General features: G+C 41.2%; 1 protein-coding gene across 4 annotated transcripts in view; it reads right to left on the bottom strand.

Moving 5' to 3' along the window:
* BTBD7 (BTB domain containing 7) overlaps nucleotides 1-22813 on the bottom strand; it is a 55798-nt gene that overhangs the window by 20925 nt on the left and 12060 nt on the right. For 2 of the 4 annotated variants that reach the window (XM_034993069.1, XM_034993070.1), the window contains exons 3-4: nucleotides 2366-2574; nucleotides 784-859 (exon numbers count right to left, since the gene is read on the bottom strand). In XM_034993069.1, the coding sequence (XP_034848960.1) occupies nucleotides 784-859; nucleotides 2366-2574 (285 nt within the window). Of the gene's footprint in view, nucleotides 1-783; nucleotides 860-1841; nucleotides 2281-2365; nucleotides 2575-16762; nucleotides 17144-22813 lie in introns of those variants that run through there. The other 2 variants (XM_034993071.1, XM_034993072.1) reach the window with 2 other exon arrangements.

The raw sequence follows: 22813 nt of genomic DNA, 5'->3' as shown, positions 1-22813 counted from the left end.
TCTGAAATGTGACAAAAACTGTAAATGCACTAAAAATTTATCATTGACTTGAACACTTTAAATAGGTGAGCTTCATGGTATGTAAAATATATCTAAGAAAGCCATCAAAATATGACATGAAAGGGAAATCTGTATTTAATTTTACTAATTAAAATGTTTTGAATAAATGTTTTGCTTTGGGCTTGCTATATAGAGGAATACAACATTCTATAAAGGGAGGAGCATGCATACGATGCTTCCACCTCTTCTGCACTATCCCCAGTTGGAAGCCATTAAAAGCACTATTTTGCCTTTACCTTCCACAAAATTGAAAAATAAACAAATACGCTTTTTATGGGGGGGATAGCCATATTTTTTAATTGAGGTAAAATTCACATAACATAAACCTCACTATTTTAACCATTTTAAAATGTACATTTCAGTGTCTTTTAGTATATTTAAAATGTTCTACACATGTCATCACTATCTAATTCCTAAACATTTCCATCAACAATATGCTTTAAATAAAAATCATTAAATGAAAAATTTCATTCTAATACTTCTATAAATCAGTAAACATATATTATTAAGCATATAGATAACATTAAAAGTACCCTTTTAAAGTTGTAAAATAAAATTTTCTGGCGTATTTATTTCTACCAAAGTATACCCTTCTCCACTAAAGGATTTTACGGATTGTGAAAATTTCTATTTTCACCAGGCAATAGTGGCTATTGTCAAGACTGACGCACAGCATGCCTCCGGATAAAAAACTTACAGTATAAGCTAATTTTGTGAGCTTACCTCTGTCAGCTATTCTTTTCATCAACTGATGCTCACCCCATTTAATCAGATATTTAAGGATATCTTGTTCACTTGCCTAGAATAAAAAATGGTTTACATTTATTTTAGTGAAATTAGACAAATGGCGAATTTCATTAATGACTTTTCCTAGGTCATAATGTACACACAGGGTGCAAGTTAACGCCTTTCCCTCTCTACCGGCTGTGTGAAAAGTTCCACTAAAGCTGCAGTCCACCAGCCGCAAATGCATGACTGCTTTGCATGTGTCCAGTAACCTATCTCTTGGCTCCAACGAAATTTTTTATTCTTGTTTTCATCTTGTTTTTTCTTTATCCTATTCTCTTCATCTATTTTAAACTTATTTTATTCTACTATATGGTCTCTATACAGCTGCCTTAAATTCTTCTTGGGACAAGGGAGAGTAAATAGATCAAAGTAAAAGTATACAGATACCTGGTGATTACTATCTTCTGCAGGAACAGAAAACCCAGGTACAGCAACTTGTTTTGGCAGAGACTACACTCTGCACAATGTATGCTACTGACTGGTGAAGGGCCCTTCCAGCAGTCTGTGAAATGGCAAGGTGCCCCTCTTTCTTTGTTCTTTACTGAAAATCTTAGAGCAAATCTAGGCTGCTCTCCAAGGTTTTTACTTTCTCAATAGAAATGCAAAGCTTTCTAAAGACAATAATCTGAGAGAACTGACAAATCCTAACCTCCATAATGCACGCAGTCTGGATCAGGACAATGAAACGAGGTTAATGAATAGAGATCCTAAATAAATCAAATCCAATTACGACAACATTTGTACTGCAATCAAAGCACAGATGCTAAGTGGATTATTAACTCTTCACTGAATCTCTCACTGGGATGGAAACATTTTATTATTTTCCTAGTACAAATATAAAGAAATAGGTAATGGCTCAATGGATTTATGTTTTTGTAACATTAAAACTGTTTGTATAGTTTTCTGCATAAAATTCATACAACCAATTCCAAAAAAATTAAACTTGAACATATGTTACTTGAAAGTATTTTTTGCAATATTTTAAATCTATTGTTAGTTTAAATTACCAAATTAGATTGACATATAACTCAATGACAGAAGAATTTGCTAAAAACTACTTCTGATTACAAATAAGTAGTTGAAAACATTATTATATTTTGGTAAGACACATACACTGAGTTTTCATAAGCATTTGAGTAGATCAGAAATTGAATACTACTCGTAACTTTGTGCTGCTTAAGCTGCTGTCTACAGTCTATCTGATACTCCACCAAAACCAAGAAATTGTTATAGTGAATTAATGGAAGCCAAGAAAATCACTGTTGGGATATGCTTCTGACCTTGCCTACTGCCTCAACCCCTTTGGTGCAGTTGGCTGGGTCCGGGGCTTGTTCACAATGTTGAGTCATAGCAGCAGGTGCATGAAAGGCCAGAGAGCCAGGCTTTTCCTGTACAAATTTGAAGAGGGCATCCCTGGGTAGGCTGATCTCTCTAGATGGGAGAATAATAGAGTGTAGGTGGATTTCCTGGTGCACACATGGATGACAATGAGTTTGAGAGGTGTATAAATGATTACCTGTAGGTAGTCAGACTGGATAGCAGTGAGCAGATGGTCTTTGCTGAGTTCATAAAAAACATCCGAAGTCATGACCTGGGAAAATTCCTCACAGAGGAAATGTAAAGCTTGTCGGTGCACCCACTTAGAGCCATATGGATGAGAGCTCCACTTGAGGATGGCAATTAAGGTATCTAATGAAATGCTCTCAGCAATGATATCCTCACAGCCTAAAAGAGAAGGCAAATACTTCTTAAGATTAGTCATAAATAGTACTTAGGGAACATTAGCATGTTAGACACTACTTAAAAGTAGCAATAGTAAAAAAGAACAAGGAGATAAATAAAATTTCGTGGAAATCACCAAGACTTGGTGGGATGGGTTAACAATAGGTAACAACAGACTATGACATCTATAGGAAACCTGCTGTTCAGTAGAGACAGATCCATAGAAAGAGGCAGAGAATCTTCACAATTGTACAAGAAAGTAGGTATCTGTGCAAATCCAACAATTTGAGTAAGACACTAGTGGAGAGCCCTGGACTGCAAGGGAGAAAAGAGAAGGTAGAAAGGACACAGTTGTGGGAACTGGCCAGTCAGAGAAAGACCAAAGCTGGGAAACACAGTTCATGACATACTGGATGACATGATCATAACCGGCTGAACAGATGGGTGAAAATGAAGGTGAAATAGAACCAGGAAATTTAGAAAGTTCTGTATCTCAGTGAAAGAAAATCAACTGCACAGAAGAGGACAGGAGAGCTACCTTAACCACAACCTATGTAACAGTGACACCTGGGCACCTGAGCTGAACAGATGCAAACCATGACATGGCTGCTGTAGGGCTGAAGCAAGCTCAGGCTTTTAAGATTCAAGCACAGAGTCCTGTGTCGCACTGCTGTCCTGTGGGGTGCTGTGTTCTGCTCTGGGCCCTGTGTTTTAGATGGGGCACTGACAAAATGCCAGGATTCTCAGAGGAGGGCAAAAGAACAGGAGAGAGTTTGAGGCCTGTCACAGGAGAAAAGCTCCGAGCAACCAAGATTACTTGGCTTATATAAGAGAAACCTGAGGGGAGACAAAGGCGCTATGTTTAAATGTCTGACAGACCTTCTTGAGGCAGAGGAGAAATGACTGACTTCCCTGTTGTTCCAAGGGCAGGTCCTGGATGTTAAATGGATGTTGAAAGAAGGGGGATTTTGCCTCAATATTAAGAAATTTCTAACAATTAGATTTGTTCTCCTCTTGTCCCTCAAAAAAAAGGATCCTAGAAAAATACAGGAGCGAAGCCTGGCTCATCACATAAGGGATAGGGTACCAAGAACCCCTATGTTGGATACGGAGCTGACGTCAGATAGCATCCAAGCTGCTTCCACCACAAAGATAAAATCACTTTTAGAAAAGCGGTAACAGAGTATCAGTGTGACAGTAATTTAATCTAAACATTAAAGATTAATTTACTTAATCTCAACATTAACCTGAGATCCTGATAAGGAACACTGAGACCACCACAATGGAATCTGCGTGTAAACAACACCCAAAGAAGTGAATATGCACTGATGAGGAGTCAGAAAAATGGAAAACTGTAAACCGTTCTCATGATTTTATGGTGAGCTTTGCATGCCAGGGGCCAGAGGAAGACCTGTGTCATTCTGCTGCTTGAAAGCAGGCCCTGGACTAGAGGTGAGGAGAATGAGTCAATCTGACAGGAGAGGCAATCTGATAGAGGTGTTTGGGCACGAAGCAGGGGAAGTTAGAGAAAAAGTGGTTATTCAAAAGGATGTTTCACAATCCTACGAAACCAGGATACTGGCAGAGGGAAAGGAGAATTAATTACATCATATATATATATATATATATATATATTTATTTTTTTTTTTTTTTTTTTTTTTTTTAAGATTTTATTTATTTAAGAGAGAGAGAGCATGAGAAGGGGGAGGGTCAGAGAGAGAAGCAGACTCCCTGCCGAGCAAGGAGCCTGATGTGGGACTCGATCCCAGGTCTCCAGGATCATGACCTGAGCCGAAGGCAGTTGCTTAACCAACTGAGCCACCCAGGCACCCAACAACATCATATATTTAAACTCCTGAGAAGTTTTCAAAGAAGTGAGACGTGATAGGAAAATGTGGGCTTTGCAATCAAGACAGACTGGACTTGAAATCCCACTTTGGCCACTTAGAAGCAAAATCATTTTGGACAAATCCTTAGCCTCTTTGAGCTTGAAATGTTCTCATTTGTAAAACTGGATTTATACTCCTAACTCAGGGTTGTTATGAGATATAAATGAGACTGTACCCTTGACACTCTTCATTTGTTCAAACATTTTGCAGTACCTACTTACCAAGCGGTGTGAATACAACACTCTTTTTACCATGCCCTTTCTTGGGTGGTATCATCTAACCCCCAAGGCCTTAACTCCCAAAGCATCCTCACGACTTTCTTTTCTTTTTTTTTTTTTTTAAGATCTTATTTATTTATTTGACAGAGAGAGACACAGCGAGAGAGGGAACACAAGCAGGGGGAGTGGGAGAGGGAGAAGCAGGCTTCCGGCGGAGCAGGGAGCCTGACGCGCGGGGCTCGATCCCAGGACCCTGGAGATCATGACCCAAGCCGAAGGCAGACGCTTAATGACTGAGGCACCCAGGCGCCCCCCTCATGATTTTCAAGTCTATATACAGTTCCAGGGTGCCTGGTTGGCTTAGTCAGAAGAGCACGTGACTCTTGATCTTGGGTTATGAGTTCGAGCCTCACCTGGGGTATAGAAGATTACTTAAATAAACTTAAACAAAAATGTCTACATACAAGGTGCCTGGGTGGCTCAGTCGTTAAGCGTCTGCCTTCGGCTCAGGCCATGATTCCAGGGTCCTGGGATCGAGCCCCACATCGGGCTCCCTGCTCCGCGGGAAGCCTGCTTCTCCCTCTCCCTCTCCCCCTGCTTGTGTTCCCTCTCTCGCTGTCTCTGTCAAATAAATAAATAAAATCTTAAAAAAAAAAAGTCTACATACAGTTCCAACCCAGAGCTCTCTCCTGACTCCCAGACTCATTCCTTTAACTTCCCACTGAAGAATTCCACAGGGATATTCTGCAGACCTCTTAAAGGCAAATCAATTCATTTTCCTCTGGGAAACCTAGTACACCATCCCCCCCCCCCCCCACCGGCCTCCTTAATCCTTGCTTTAGAGAGAGATACCTCTTCCTCCCAAAGCCAGAAATTTTAGTCCTAATAGTGATTCTTTCTCCTGAAGGCCACATCCAATCACCATCAAATGCTGTTCATTCTATTCTTGTTTTAAATACATCCCCTCCACTGAATCTCTACCACCTCCCCATTTCAGAATCTGATACTTTCTAAACCCCGCATCACTGAAATAGCCTCAAAAAGTTCCCATCTTTCTCCCTTCCAATCTGTTCTCCATACTGTTGCCAGATGATCTTTTAAAATGTAAATCAGATTATATATGTAACAAATTATTCAATAGCTTGCAAATAACTTCAAGATAAAATCCAAACTACATATTCTTGACGGTCTGGCCACTGCCAACTTCTCCAGCCCCATTCCTGTTCATATTCTACACTGCATTCATTATAGCATTTCCTAGAGTTCCACCAAACTCTCACCTCCAGGTCTTTGCATACGTTGTTCCATTTTTCTGAAATGCTCTTAATTCTCCTTCTTAACTCATCCACATTTTTTAGACTTAGCTTAGACGCTGCCTCTTTCAAAACCCCACATTGATCTACCCTACCCTACCCCAAGCCTAGGTCAGGTGTTCCTCCTACCTAAAAATGCTGCCCTAGTTCTCTCTATATAATAGCACTAAATTCTCATACTATCTTGTATTTCTTAAATATCAGTCTGAAGCCTCTACCAGACTGAGAGCTCCTTTGGGGTAGAGGCCCCACCTTATGTCATTCTACAATGTCTGACATTTAGTAGCTAATCAATTAAAAGCAAACATAATAGCTAATACTTTCGAAACCTATTACGTGCCAAGTCTGTACCTGACTTAGAATATTTAATTTCAGCACTCCTATTCAAAGAAGGTGGTATGATTACTCCCATTTTGCAGATGAGAAAACTAAGATTCACAAAGATTAATGAGCTTGCTCAGTCTTACCGCTAGGGAGAAGACAAGCTGTATTTAACTAAACATAGCCTTCCCCTCCCACCAGAAAATCTTCCCCTTTTTTATGCCTCTAAACTTAGGTCTTACATGAATCAACGCTCATCAGAACTTCACTTATAACCACTCCTCTTATGAACAGGAAAGCACCTTATAAATATATCAAACATGGTGATATTAACTCACAAATGTGAAAGGAAGGCAATTAGGCAAAAAATTAGAATGCTGAAAGTATATTTTAAGAAGAGATTTATCTAATATTGTCAAATGTAATACTTTCATATTACAGTAAAGGATTTCAATTAGTGGTAATTTGCCTTTTGTCAAGGTTATTGATAATGGAATGAAAATGTAAACACAGCAACAAGGCTGAAGGGGTGCTGGCAGGGAAAGGCCAGCAAGCAAAATGCAAAAAGGCTTCATACAATGCCATTTCCTTGGTAAATTCTGGACCAGTCTTGTTGGTCCAAAACATTACCAGCACATTATCGAAGATGGTTGGATTCCGGCTGACAAAGTGATACTAGGCCAAACCCCATAAGACCAATGTATAAAGGTCCACTTATGTGCAGTGTAGGTGTTTACTTCTAGTGAGCAGAATGCCATGTTCATAAACTATCTTGGGTCAAGAAACAGTTGTGTTTGCTTCTTTTTAAATTTATAATCTGTCATGGATCAATACTTTAGTAGAAACCAGTAAAAACACTGCTTGAATATTGTGACGATGTCAAACTGCCAGGAAGTTTCTAAATGCTTACTCTCAATAACCGTACTTCCCTCACTACAGACACGCTTTGAGGAGCACTGCTGTCTAGAATCCCTTCCCTTCCCCTGTGCCAGTTTCAGGGTGTATGATGGTCAAATTGGTTTCCTCCCATTTGCTACTAATTAACTCTCAGAAGGAACGCTTTTTTCCTCTTCTGTTTCCCTACAGAGTTTATGGACTCTGTTTCCTAACTAGAGATAAAATGATATCCTTTTCTTTAAAGACGACTAAGTTCATAAACAGAATGACTATCTTTTTAATTTTTATCCTGTATTTATTTTTTTTAAGTAGGCTCAATGCCCAGGGTGCAGCCCAACGCGGGGCCCGAACTCATGACCCTGAGATCAAGACCTGAGCTGAGACCAAGAGTCAGATGTTTAACACCGGACTGGGTCACCCAGGTGCCCCTCCTTTATCTTTTTTAAACTAGAAATATAGAGTGTAAGAGTATTATTCAAATATGGCCGATCATTGTACATATTTACCAACACCAGCCCTCTGATACCACCCCACCCATGGGCAGAGTATACATCCCCACCCCAAGACTTTGGGACTGGCCATGAGATCTGCTTTGACCAATGAAATGTTAGTGGATACGAAGTGACAAAAAGCTTCAAAAGCACTTTTTGGGAACTGAGCTTGCCCTCTTGCCTTCTGCCACTGCCATGGTAAGGACATACTGTGGCTGGCTTGTCGATCCTACGGGGAGAATGAGCAGCAGCAGGAACAGAGCCACCCGGCCCTGCTAAACCACAGTGGCAGTCAGAACGACCCCAGCTGCTGCGAACTTCAATCTGTAATTTTACTGGGGGACCTGGAAATCTGTGGGAAATACATATTCATGTCATATGCCACTGAGATGGAAATCTGGTTGTTACACAGCAATGGTTGACTAATACACTGTTTACCTTTTTTGGATGAACTTAAAAGCCTCTATCAATTTCCTTGTAACAGAAAAACTCATCTGTAGCCAAGACCTGGAATGGCTCATAGGTGCCAGGCATTCTGCTCAGGCAGCAGACTTCCAGTGATGCGGTTGTGAGGCTGGCAGATGAAATATGAAGTTAACTTCTTAGGATTTTTTTCCCTGAAAACTGCATTTTACAGACCCCTTGCTTACTTGATTAATCCCTTCTTCTATTCTTTTTTACCAGAATATTTTCTTTCTGGTATGTAATATTTGCAAAAAGGCCTTTTTAAAAATTTGAGATACAAAGAAGTAAAACAAGTTGACATTTAGTAATACAAATGATTGTTCCTGCTGCATGCTGAACAGGAACACTTTCTCCCTCTTCATGCTCCTGTGGTAACTATAAAATAAGCTTCAGTGTCGACAGATTTCCTGAAAACACGGTCAGGATCTGTCTTTATTGCCACTCTCACACTTGTACCACCAGCACCAGTGGGAAACCTTTTCACTGGCTCATGTCCATCAGAAAAGGTAAAAGCAACTTCTAGATTCAGTTTCATATTGGGGCTGAGGTGGGAAAAGGAAGAACACAGGCAAGGGGAAAGAAGCGGAGAACCAGTGGAGGGCGATCACAGCTCGTTATGCAGCACAGACGGAATAGTAAGTTCAGAGGAAGGCTGGCCTTAGAGCAGGCACGGTGCCTCTTCAGCAGCATCAGTTAGAAACAGAAGTAAGACTTCAAGTGCAAATAGGCTTGAGAAAAAAGTTGCTTCAGTTCTTTCCAACTAACCTGTATGGAACGGATTCCAGTTCCCAAGGAAAGGCATCATGAAATGAGAGGGAAGTGTGGGCAGTCGAAAGCGCGTATGGGGCTTTGAATTCTGGCAGTTACATCACTACCTCTTGACTCTCGCCCTTAGCGCCCCGTGCCAGATCAAAGCGCACCCCGTGATTCTCATTTCCTCACAGGGAGGATGAAATAATCCTATCAGAGTTCTGAGGATTATGTTAAATAACATCAGGGAGCCAGTGTGTTCATCAACATTACCCTTTTTCTAGGCTAGAAATCTTAAATCAGCTATGCTGACTCCACCTCCTTTGACATACATATAGAACTAATCGATGCGTCCTACTGATTCTTCCTTCAAGATGCTTTTATTTATTTTTTTTATTCTTATGTTAATCCCCATACATTACATCATTAGTTTTAGATGAAGTGTTCCATGATTCATTGTTTGTGCACAACACCCAGTGCTCCATGCAGAATGTGCCCTCCTCAATACCCACCACCAGGCTAACCCATCCTCCCACCCCCCTCCCCTCTAGAACCCTGTTTGTTTTTCAGAGTCCATCGTCTCTCATGGTTCGTCTACCCCTCCGATTTCCCCCGCTTCATTCTTCCCCTCCCGCTACCTTCTTCTTCCTCTTTTTTTTTTTTCAAGATGCTCTTTGATTAGCCTATTTTCCATTCCCAGGAATGCGACCTCTGTCTGAATCCTTCATACCTCACATATCAAATACTGAAAAGCTTCCTGCTGTCTCCCTCCATCCGTCTTCTAATCCATACTGAGCACACCACGAGAAAGGTTTTCCACCATTGTCCCTGCATCTTCTCTATTTTATTTTATTTTTAAAGATTTATTTATTTATTTATTTGACAGAGAGAGCAGGAACACAAGCAGGGGGAGTGGGAGAGGGAGAAGCAGGCTTCCCCCCGAGCAGGGAGCCCGATGCGGGACTCGATCCGGGACCCTGAAATCATGACCTGAGCCAAAGGCAGACACTTAACAACTGATCCACCCAGGGGCCCCTGCATCTTCTCTATTTTAAACAGGCAACCAGAATTCCAGAGCCAAAGCAGAAAATGATAGTTAGACATGTAAGGGTTCGAAGAAGTCAGTCTGTGCTGCAGCGTTTTTAACTGCCAGTCCTTGGACTCTGCAACTTGTGAGAGCTGGTTGGATAAATACTCCTCTCCGCTCCGCCTCAGGAGGACCAGTCTGAAGACCCAACAGAGCTCCTCAGAGGGTCCTGGCAGGGTTGAAACCCTGGCGCCTCCAGTGGCGACTAGCCCAACACCGCTCTTCTGCTTTCCTTCCTCCCCTATCTCACTCTTCCCGGGCTTGCGTGCCTGTTCAGGGGATTACTTACCAAATAAGCCACCTGCAAGCAAGCCTTTGTTTTAGGCTGCCTCAGCACAGGTTGTGGGGGGATGGGATGAGACACCCATACAACGAGAGGAAGAGAAGTGGCCCTAGAAAACAAGATTCTCCAGTGAGATTCTGGAACTAGGTCACTCACTGAAGAAATGACAAAAAGGACCCTGGTTCCTAATGGTAAGTGGGGTGGTGGTGACTCCTGCATGCAGCAGCATGAAAATACTATGGTTTTTCTCTAAGTGAAGTACTAATTCAGTAGTAGAGGTGGCACCTGAATGGAATGGGAACATTAGGAACCAGGAGGACTTAAAATTGGCTGGCTTTAGCTAACTGCTTTCCAAGTCATGAAAAAAGGAAACAACAGGCTCAGGTTAGCCACCCCTCAGTCTACACATTCTGTCAGTCAGAAGACTTTCAGGTTGGTGTTTTAAAAAAATCCTTATTTCCTGCAGCTGCAGAACTGCCAAAACTCAAGCTCCAGATTTAATTTTAAAGATATGAGACCTCAAAGACTTGAATGCAAAGCCTCAACAAATCTTCTATGATCAAATCTGGGTCCAAATAGAAATAGCTGGTGTCAGAAATCTGGAATGGGGCTATTTGGGTGGATGAGCGAGGAATGTCAAACCCCAAGATTTGTCTGAACTTTCTGGGTTGGGAGACACAGCTCTCCTAACTCCCTGTAGAGGACAGCAGCCTCCTCCTACCAGGAGACCCTGCAGGTGCCTGCAAAAAAAAATGTTTGTCCTCTTTAAGACCTGCCTCTGCCTCTGCTCACTAGCTCCAAACCAATAATGAGGAGCTAATCACTCATGATCACAGTCTGAGCAAGAAAATACAGTTTCTGTTCTTGCGGGGGGCGGGGGAGGGAGGAGAATGTACACATCCAAGAACTGCAAAACCTGGCGATACTGACCGGCACGGTCTAGAAGACCATTTGTGGGAGTGGATCTTGAGAGTGCTGGACCAGGATGCTAGGTCTGTGGCGATATAATACATCAGGAGCAGGAAGGTGTTTGTCTGGAATTCAAGGGATTCACCAGGGCATCTTTTGTTGCTTCTCTGCCCAGTGATAACAGAGACTGGGCAACTGTAGCAACCAAGGATATTTTAGTATATGTGCTGCCAAAGCGAGCACTAGCAACCAAGGATAAAGCAACTCAGAGCTCAGACACCTCTGGGATGAAGCTCTGGGTCAGCCCACCTGCAGGCTACCCAGACCTGCTGAAATACGGGCAAAGGAAAATGAAAACTTAGGTTGGGGGACAGAAGAGGGAGATTGTGCTAATCTGTACAGTTCCATCTTGCTTAAGCCTAGAACTCTTTCCCACAATCTCCATTCCTATATGGTTCCAAGCAAAGCTGGTCAAAAGCAGAAATGTGGGAGATTGGGAGGGCAGAAGTACGAGCATTACTCTCTAAAAGTCACCACAACCAGATATGGTAACAGGCAGACACAGAGGTGCCTGTGGGTGCTAGTTTGTCTTTGCTCTCCCCTGCTCCAAGTCCAGTTCTCTGTCCCAACTGCAGCCCCTGCAGTGGCAACACTGGCCCCAGGTCACCAAAAGATGCTTGGCCGAAGAGCCACTCTTCACATGCTCCCGTACCCTGTGCAGCCTCCTGTCAGTGGCTCAGTGTGCCTGACCTCTCAGGTTGACTGGCTGGTAGCTCCTCTGCATTCTACTTCTCTCCCATTCACACCTTCCCTTCCCCAGCTTTCCCTGCAGTGGTATGAGGCTCAAACCCTAGAAGAATTCCCTTCTCCCATAAGTCAGAGTTGCTTTGCTTCCCTCAATTGAACTCTGAGTGATGGAGTTTTGATAAGAATATCAATTATAGCCTCCAGCCAGTTGCAACAGCTGGGACTGCGACTAACTGCACCATCTTTCCTGAATTGAGTCTTTTGTAGAGGTGTGGCTGGTTATCACCCTGAAGGCTCTGTGATCTAAATTATTGTTTTCTCCTCGTTAAGTTAAATCACATCAAATTGTTGATATTAAACCATTTTGACCTGTGAAAATAACCTCAGAAGATTAAATAATGTATTAGTTTTCTACTGCTATGTAACAAATTACCACAACAGGTTAAAACAAATCATCTCTTATTTTCTGTGAATCAGGAATCTGGGCACAGGTCACGTGGACCCTCTGTCAGGGTTTCATAAGGTTGTAAATCAGGTGTCAACTGGCTTGCCATCTCATCTGAAGAAGTGGGAAGTTCTGGGGAAGAATTTGCTTCCAAGCTCATTCAGATTGTTGGCAGAAATCCCTTCCTTGTGGTTGTCTGACTACGGGCCCAGCTTCCTGTGGCTATTGGCGGGGGGTTCACAAGCAGCTTTTAGAGGCTGCCTGAAGGTCCTGCCATGTGGTCTGCTCAACAGGCCTCCTCATGACAGAGTAGCTTACTTCTTCAAAGCCGGTGAGGGAGGAAGTCTCTCGTGCCAGTCTATTAAGATGGAATCTTCTCTAAATATAATCACAGGAATGATGTCCCATCCCTGCCATATTGTATTGGTTAGAAACAAGACAGATGCTGTGCTCACGCTTAAGCGAGTATAAATATCAGAAGATGGGGATCATTAGGGGTCATCTTAGGGTCTTCTTGTCACAGTAAGTTTATGACCATTCTAGTAATACCACTTCTGACATACCGAGCAATCCAAATCATTTTAGTCTGTCCTGAGTGCTCCTTTCTTTGATCTACTTCAGCTGTCTTTTCTCAGAACATGTCTAACTTTACCACTTCTCTGAAGAGGGTAAGAAAAACTGCAATCAATATTTTAGGTAAAGGTGCATTATAATTTGGCCAAAAAAAGAAAAAAAGGTCAATTAACAAGGGAGTCAAGAATATTCAATGGGAAAAAGACTGTTCCTTCAGTAAATGGCACTGGGAAAACTGGATATCCATATGCAAAGGAATGAAACTGGACCCCTATCTTACACCACTCACAAAAACTAACTCAAGATGGATTAAGGACTTAAATGTAAGACCGAAACCATGAACTCCTAGAAGAAAGCATAGGAATAAAACTCCTTGACATGGGTCTTGGTAATGACTTTTTGGATATGACACCTAAAGCACAAGCAACAAAATTAAATAAGTGGGACTACATCAAACTAAAAAGCTTCTGCACAGCAAAAGAAACAGTCAACAAAATTAAAAGGCAACTTACAGAATGAGAGAAAATATCTGCAAACCATATATCTGATAGGGGGTTAATATCCAAAATATGTAAGAAATTCCTACAACTCAACAGCAAACGAGCTGATTAAAAAGTGGGCAGAGAGGGGCACCTGGGTGGCTCAGTCGGTTAAGCATCTGCTTTTGGCTCAAGTCATGATTCCAGGAGTCGAGCTCCCTGCTCAGCCAGGAGCCTGCTTCTCCCTCTCCCTGCCACTCCCCCTGCTCATGCACACGTGCTCTGTGTGTCAAATAAATAAAGTCTTTAAAAAAAAAAAGTGGGCAGAAGTCTTGAATAGACATTTTTCCAAAGAAGACACACAAATGGCCAAAAAGTACATGAAAAGGTACCCAAATCACTCATCATCAGGGAAATGCAAACCAAAACCACAGTGTACCACCTCACACTTGGCAGAATGGCTGTTACAAAAAAGACAAGAGTTAACAAATGCCAGCAAGGGTGTGAAGACCCTGGTGCCCTGTTGGTGGGAATACAAGTTGGTGCAGACACTACAGAGAACAACATGAAGGTTCCTCAAAAAATTAAAGGAACTACCACAGATTCAGCAATCCTACTTCTAGGAATGTATCTGAGGATGATGAAATCACTCTCTCGAAGAGATGTCTGCACTCCGAAGTTCACTGCAGCATTACTTACAATAGTCAAGATGTGGAAACAAATGAGTAAAGAAAATGTGGTGTGTGTGTGTGTATATATGTGTGTGTGTATGTGTGTGTGTGTGTATATATAAAATGGAGTATTATTCAGCTATAAAAAAGGAAAGCCTGCCATTTGGAACAACATGGATGAACCCTGAAGGCATCATGCTAAGTGAAATAAGTCAGAGAAAGACAAATACTGTATGACCTCACTTACACGTGGAATCTAAAAATGTCAAACTCACAGAAAGAGAAAATAGAATGGTGGTTTCTAGGGGCTGATGGGTGAAGAAATGGGGAGAGGCTGGTCAAAGGGTACAAACTTCCAGTTATAAGATGACTAAGGTCCAGAGTTCTAATGTGCAGCATGGTGACTACCATTAATATCGTATTGTATGCTTGAAAGTTGCTTTGAGAGTACAGCTAAGTGTTCTGACCACCACCACAACAAACTATGTGAGGTAAAGGATGCACAAACCAACCTTATTGTGGTAAACATTTTATAGTATATACATGTATCAAATCATTACATTGTGCACCTTAAACTTACCACAATGCTATATGTCAATTATGTCTCGATAACATGGTTGGGGGGTGATAAAAGAAAAGAAATCTAGATTAAAATCTATTTTCACTGCAAAAAAAAGGAAAAGTAAGTTGAGTTTTTCTGGGTTTTATTTCTCATACTCTTTTGGTTAATGCTCAGAATTTGGTTATTTCTGTTGGGTAGATATTAAAAATAACTTCTATACATAATATAGAGCAGAGTCTTAAAGTACAACATATTTATCTACATTGAAGGATATCTTTCAAGTTTCTGTCCCTTTTAATAGGGGGACTCTTACAAGTTTCTTGCAATAACTAAATGCCAGAGGGCATTAGTAATATTATAGATCTATTCCAAATATCTTTTTATGTTTCCTTTCAATATATTAAAAAAAATTTTTTTTTAAGATTATTTGAGAGAGAGACAGCGAGAGAGGGAACACAAGCAGGGGGACCGGGAGAGGGAGCTGCAGGCTTCCCGCAGAGCAGGGAGACCGATGTGGGGCTCAGCTCGATCCCAGGACCCTGGGATCATGACCTGAGCCGAAGGCAGACGCTTAACTGACTGAGCCACCCTGGCATCCCTCCTTTCAATGTATTTTAAAAGTTATGTACTTAGACTATCTCTGGATGGATTTACATAAAATTGGTAACATTGGATGCTTCTGTGAAGGGAAACTGAGTGGTGGGGGCCAAAAAGTTGGGAGCGCAGGAGACTCTTCGCGGAGTACTCTTTGTACTGTTTGAATTCTGTTCCATCTGAATATATTATCTATTCAAAAAAATCAAATAAAAAACAAACAAAAACCATCAGGCTATGGAAGTTGCCAGGAGTTCCTTCCCCCGGTGCCAATATAAAATCAATCACTGACCACAGAATCCAAGCAAATATTAGAAAGGAAATGAGAAGGTTCTCTGCTTTGAGAACATTACTCCCCTCTGATGGGAGAGAGGCAATCACTGAGATTCACGCTGCTTGTGTGTGAAAACGTACCCTGACTACTTGTATTCTTTATTCTGATAGCTTTTGCCAAGCTGTATGAAAAGGACGGAAAAGATAGGAAAGAAGTTACTGTAGTAACTTGGTAATAAAGGAGGCGGCTAAAGTACACAGATAATTATAAAAGATTAAAGATTTCTCTAAGCAATGGAAGGAAAAAGACAAGACTAAGAACAAGAACACTTAAGATACTTATTTGAATATATATTTATATTGCTTTAATGTTTACTCTATAAAATAATGTTTGGTATGGCATTTTTAATATTTAGGCTTCAGTGTTTTTTGGTGTAAGTGAAAACAGCATGATGAAAGGGAAAAGCCTTCACAGGGATGTTCTCTAAACACAGACACCCTATACAAGCCCCTGCTATACTAGAATGCAGAGGATCAAATTCTGGAGCCTACAGGACACCCGAACTCCTTGAAATTGAACACATATTCTTATGTGTGGGCATCTGACTAGAAGAGAGATGCAAGATACACTATCAGAGTCAGACTGACCAGAGACCCAACCCCAATTCCCTTTAACTATGTGATGTGTGAAATTTTGTCTGTTTCCTCATCTGAAAATGTTCCCTAATCCTCAAAAATCTACCTCTTACTATAATTAAGTTTCCTCACACACCATTATACTGGTGTATTCTAATTCAGAAGCAAGCACAGGGTCTGTGGGGAGTGGGAGAGGGTAGGAGGACAGCAGTCTCAAGAGAGCAGAGCAAGTCAAAGATTATAAAGAGAACAGAAATGCTGACAACCCAAGTGTACTGTGTACTTTCCACTCACACGTCACTTATTAAAATGTTAAATAAAAACAATTCTAGGGGTGCCTGGGTGGCTCAGTTGGTTAAGCAACCGACTCTTGATTTCAGTTCAGGTCATGTCAGGGTCCTGAGAGCGAGCCCCCTGTCCAGGTCCGCCCTCAGCGCAGAGTCTACTTGTCCCTCTCCCTCCCCAAAACAATTCTAGAAGTCTCAGTATGTGAACAACTCAGAGGTTCACATACCTTTAACAAAAAACAAAAAATACCCATTTACATCTATACTTTATTTACTATCCTTAAACCATTTTCTCACTGTGACAAAATAGTAAATTAGTATCCTTAATTCTGTTATAATAATAAGAAAAACCCAAAGGTTTGGGGGTAGAGCCATGTTATGATTTTCAGAAAACTTTTTGATATTTACTGGTTATCTCTTAAATATGATTGTGTCTCCCTTCAAAACAATGTACCTCACAGATCATTTCTTCCCATCCCTCTTCCCCCATGATGGGAAAGCATAGCCCTGCAGTTAGAAAGACTCGGATTCAAGTTTTGGCCCTAACACTTTCTAGCTGAACCCCAGGTAACAGTATTTTCAAGCATCAGTTTACCTATAAAATGAAGAGAATACTTACCATAGATGATGCGAGTTAGGAGCTTAGCAACAGTGCCTGGCAAAAAGCAGGTGCTGAAAAATTCTACTAAATAAATGAATAAATATAGTAAGAAACTTCAAAAAAGAATTAGCAGTTTTTGATGAGTAATTTATAGATTGTATCTGCTTAAAGGATGTATGTATTAAAAAAAACCCCCACTATTTCTGGAACATTTCTCATGATGTCTACGTGCTGATTATGGTCTCAGCCAAAGAGATCTTGTAATCAGGCCATATTACTTGCTGTGCCCAGGATAAAGCCCAATGTCTCTGCACAGTATATCAAGTTCTTTTTTTTTTTTTTTTTTAAGATTTTATTTATTTATTTGACAGAGAGAGAAAGAGAGAGAGAGAGCACATGAGAGGGAGGAGGGTCAGAGGGAGAAGCAGACTCCCTGCTGAGCAGGGAGCCCCGATGCGGGACTCGAGGATCATGACCTGAGCCGAAGGCAGTCGCTCAACCAAGCTGAAGGCAGTCGCTCAACCAACCGAGCCACCCAGGCGCCCAGTATATCAAGTTCTTTACTGCACAGCCCTACTGGTCTCTGGAGCCTCGTTTCTCACCACACCCCTCTTATCTCTGAAACCCCTATCCTAACCCCAAGTGCCTGGCTCTTATTTATCTCTGGGTTTTTCTACCTGTGTTCCTCTCCCTCCCCTCCTCCTGCCTCACCTTTATCTCTAATCTTTACTTAACTCCCATTCATTCTCCAGGTCGCAGCTTTTCTGGGAAGCTCCTGATACTGTCTCCCTTCCCTAATTCTCTATATTGAGGTCTGCGGCTCCTCCTCTTCCGGTGTGCTCCCCTACCATCCAGTGCTTTGCTCTACTAAGACATTTACACTGTAACTGCCTATTGGTACTTAGCACTAGATGATCTTACTCATTACTTCAATCTCAGGGTCTGGCATACAGTAAGTGCTAAATGAATATAAGTATACGAGTCATAGTGCTAATTCTATACCGAGGTCTATCTGAATCGACAGGTTATATTCTTCCTTCTCCTCCATAATGTCCTATTTTCACCTTTATTTGCTGAGAACTCAGGCAGCTGCCATTCTCTCAGGTTTACAGACCTATTATGATGATCAGATTTACAACACTGTATCCATCCACTTCTATTTAACTTAGTATATCTAAAAACCTGACATCAAAATATAGAAGTGGGGCTCCCTACCAATGAAGACTTTAGATACTTAATATTTTTACTGCTTACACTTATATACAAAAAAAATATCAATCTGAAAGTTAAGATGATGCATTAGAATAACAAAGAGACTATTTAATCACAGTTTAGCTTAGAAACTTTTCTGAACCTCTCATAATTAGATACAAGCCTAGATATAAAAGGTTTAGAGAACGAATGTGATGCCTACGTATCTTCTAAAAGTATTTTGGTGAATCAGTCTCAAAATTCAGCATTCCTCTTTAATAAATGTAAGCCTCCATTAGGAAGAAACACACTGACAGTGGAAACTGTATTAAAATCAACCCATTTTGGAAAAGGCCTAACACTATTACGGTTGAAGAGGAATATGGTTAGAAACAAAGACGTATAAGTGTGCAAACTGTGTTTTCGGCACAACTTTCAGATGTGTAGATATTTCACCTTCAAATGCCATGGCATGTAAAGCATGTATCAGAAGCTTTATAGACATGTCAATGCTGAGTAAGAGGTATACAAAAATGTTACCTAAACAGAGCTCAAAGCTATTTATTTTTTATGCTGAGCGAAATAAGTCAAAAAGAGAAAGACACGTATCATATGACCTCACTGATATGAGGAATTCTTAATCTCAGGAAACAAACTGAGGGTTGCTGGAGTGGGGGGTGGGGTGGGAGGGATGGGGTGGCTGGGTGATAGACACTGGGGAGGGTATGTGCTCTGGTAAGCGCTGTGAATTGTGCGAGACTGTTGAATCTCAGATCTGTACCTCTGAAACAAATAATGCAATATATGTTAAGAAAAAAAAAAAGAAGATAGCAGGAGGGGAGGAATGAAGGGGGGGAAATCGGAGGGGGAGACGAACCATGAGAGACGATGGACTCTGAAAAACTGAGGGTTCTCGAGGGGAGGGGGGTGGGAGGATGGGTTAGCCTGGTGATGGGTATTTAGGAGGGCATGTTCTGCATGGAGCACTGGGTGTTATGCACAAACAATAAATCATGGAACACTACATCTAAAACTAATGATGTAATGTATGGTGATTAACATAACAATAAAAAATTTTAAAAAAAGTTTTTAAAAGATTTTTATTTATTTGAGAAAGAGAGCGAGCACAGGCAGGGGGGAGTAGCAGAGGGAGAAACAGACTCCCTGCTGAGCAGGGAGCCTGATGCGGGACTTGATCCAAGGACCCTTGGGATCAGGACCTGAGCTGAAGGCAGACGCTTAACTGACTGAGTCACCCAGGCGCCCTACTTGTTTATTTTTAAAGACTTCATTTATTTATTTGAGAGACAGAGAGTTAGAATGTGGGTGAGAGGGAGAGAATCTGAAGCAGACTCCGCACTGAGCACAGAGCCCAATGTGGGGCTCGATCCCACACCTGGGAGATCATGACCTGAGGCGAAACCAAGACTGGACACCTAACCAACTGAGCCACCCAGGCACCCCTCAAAGTCTTCTAATAAATCAAAGTCATTCCCTTCGTGGAGACATATTGAGTAAGGCTAGCCCATGTTAATTTGTAATAGAAACTGTTATTTTTTTTCACCTAAATATATGAAAAAATAGTTGGAGGCAAGAACTTTCTGGTCAGTTACATACACTCCAAACTCAGATTCAGTCTTTAGGAGTTATTTATAAAAAGGTACCATTTGTTAGCAGTGTTTTCCATTGGGAAGTGAGACTGAAGGGTTCTTAAACACCTTTTGTATTATTTGTATTATCTGAATATCCAAACATCAGTACATCTCTTATATTTTTAGAAACAAAACAAAGGGGTGCCTGGATGGCTCAGTTGGTTAAGCATCTGCCTTCACTCAGGTCATGGTCTCCAGGTCCTGGGATTGAGCCCCGCGTCAGGCTTTCTGCTCAGCGGGAAGTATGCTTCTCTCTCTCCCTCCCTCCCTCTGGCCCTCCCCATTGCTAGCTCTAATAAATAAAATCTTAAAAAAAAAGAAACAAAACAAAAAATGTAATTATTAAAATAAAGTAACTCTACATATTGACATAATTTTTGCAAAGCTTAAGTGTGAAAAAGGCAAAATGATAATATGTATAGTATGGTACTATTTATGCTACAACATAACAAGATATGCATGTGAAATACACACACACATTCACATACATATAAAGTAGATGTGATTAGAAGTGGCTTCAGAGAAGAAACAATGCAAGTATTTTTACCTGCATCTCTAATAACAGGAAGAGCATCTCTATAATAGGAAGAACAACAGTAGCTACCATACCAGTTACCATAAAGATTAAGTGAGGTATTCCACACAGTAACAGCTAAATAACGTCATTACTAATCTATCTTAATTCTTGGAATAGTTTCTTCCAGCCACTTTCAAAACCAGAAGGAGACGAACACCTGTGTGTGGTCAAAGTCCCTTCTACTCTAGACATTTTAGAAAATAAGTGTAATATTTGGTTTTAAGGCAAAAACTTCAATTCTGTATCTCAATATTGTATTTGTACAATGCTGAGGTTCTTCTATCATTTTCCTTCCTCAATCACTAATGTCTTCCCCCAAATAACCTGCAGCTTGGATTGCATTAGTTTGTACTTCTTGGCAATAGAAGGTGTAAGAGTAGTCAAAATTTAACTATGGCAGAGTCAGAAAAACAAAAATAAGTTGGGGCTTTAGGAAAAGGCAACAATTAGGCGACTTCTCTTAGTGTTTCTATGAGAAAAAGTGACTACAATCGAATCAAAGTGGAGTGGGAGTTTACACCAGACAGCTTACCACCATGGGAAAACTCTATGGACCATTTTTTATGGTCTTGTTTTGACAACCAATGTTCAATGTTCTCTGCAATTGTAATCCTATGTATCATAGCTGAAAAAAGTCTGAATCTGGTAATTTCTTTAGACTTTGGAAACTTGGAACCGTGCTGTCAAATGATGTGTAAGAAAAATAACTCAATTCTTATCTTTAGAAACTGTCTACCAGGGGCACCTGGGTGGCTCAGTCGTTAAGCGTCCGCTTTCAGCTCGGGTCATGATCCCAGGGTCCTGGGATCGAGTCCCACGTCAGGCTCCCTGCTCGGCAGGGAGTCTGCTTCTCCCTCTGACCCTCCCCCCTCTCATGTGCTCTCTCTCTCTCTCAAATAAATAAATTAAAAAAAAAAAGAAACCAAGACACATATGCACCCTCTACTCAAAGCCATGTTACAGCAAAAGGGTCAAAGAACATGCCCTTCAGGGGCACCTGGGTGGCTCAGTCCTTAAGCGTCTGCCTTCGGCTCAGGTCATGGTCCCAGGGTCCTGGGATCGAGCCCCACATCGGGCTCCCTGCTCTGCAGGAAGCCTGCTTCTCCCTCTCCCGCTCCCCCTGCTTGTGTTCCCTCTCTTGCTGTGTCTCTCTCTGTCAAATAAATAAATAAAATCTTAAAAAAAAAAAACAAAAACCTGTCTACCAAAGAGTTAATGTAATTCAGTTTTTAGAAAGATTTTATTTGAGAGTGAGCAAACGAGAGAGAGAGAGAGAGAGACGACAAGACTCCCCACTGAGCAGGGAGCCCAACTAGGCTGATCCCAGGACCCCAGGATCATGACCTGAGTTGAAGGCAGATGCTTAACCAACTGAGCCACCCAGGCGCCCCTGTAATTCAGCTTTAAAAACGTTTGTTAAGGCCCTCCCAAATGCAAGCCAGGCATAGAGCTTGGTGCCCACACTTCTGTGAAGAGAAAGGAATAAGCTCATCTGAGGAACCCAGGAAGAATTTATATGGTGAGTATGTGGCCGAGCCAGGATTGGAGCACAGATCTGACCCCAGACTTCATATTTATAAAATACCATTAAATTTGGGTACCGTTATTATCTGTGAACCTGAGCAAATCTCCAAGCTCCACAGGGTTGTTGTGAAGATGAAACGAAAGACATATATGTAGGGTGCCCATCATGAAGCTAGGAACATAGTGACATTCAAACATGGTTCCTTTTAGTTCTCTTCTCCCTGTTATTGCATCTTGCATAGCAATGGTGTTCAAAAAAATGCTAACCTGAAATCAAGTCTCTCTCTACTTCAGAATACATTGCATTGGGCAACATCATTGCAGATGCTTTCCAATATCCTCATGGTGTTCAGAGTTCAGTATACTCTTTAAATAATAAAAGCTCAGCTCTTTCTTGTCCCTATGTTGTTCAAAGTTTTGTGTCCATATCCTAATGACCTGACTACAGCATTTCATCTTTTGACTGATTATATTAGTGTCTACAATGTTCTAATTAAATCTCTCAAATCTTGACTATAATAAACACATAATTTGTGTTGGGGAAGAAAACCAAACCAAAACAAGCAAGTCTTCCTGTTTCATCATTTCCCTCAACTGTGGTATTCTTGGGATTTTAGTATGACAGAGAAAAGATTTTGCATATTATTGAGAAAGGGTTCTAATTGTCCTCAGATTAAACTTTTTGGCTTCAAAAGATTGACAATCTTCCCTGGCTTCCAAGAATATGTTAAATTCAACTGATACCTATTACATATCAATGGACAACAAAAGAAAGAGTTGATGTGACTTTATTTGAAACTTAAAACT

Source organism: Mirounga leonina, unplaced genomic scaffold, assembly GCF_011800145.1.
Source record: "Mirounga leonina isolate KUSES-001 unplaced genomic scaffold, KU_Mleo_1.0 Mir_82, whole genome shotgun sequence".
Lineage (NCBI taxonomy): Eukaryota > Metazoa > Chordata > Mammalia > Carnivora > Phocidae > Mirounga > Mirounga leonina.
This window is presented reverse-complemented; position numbering and strand designations above follow the sequence as displayed.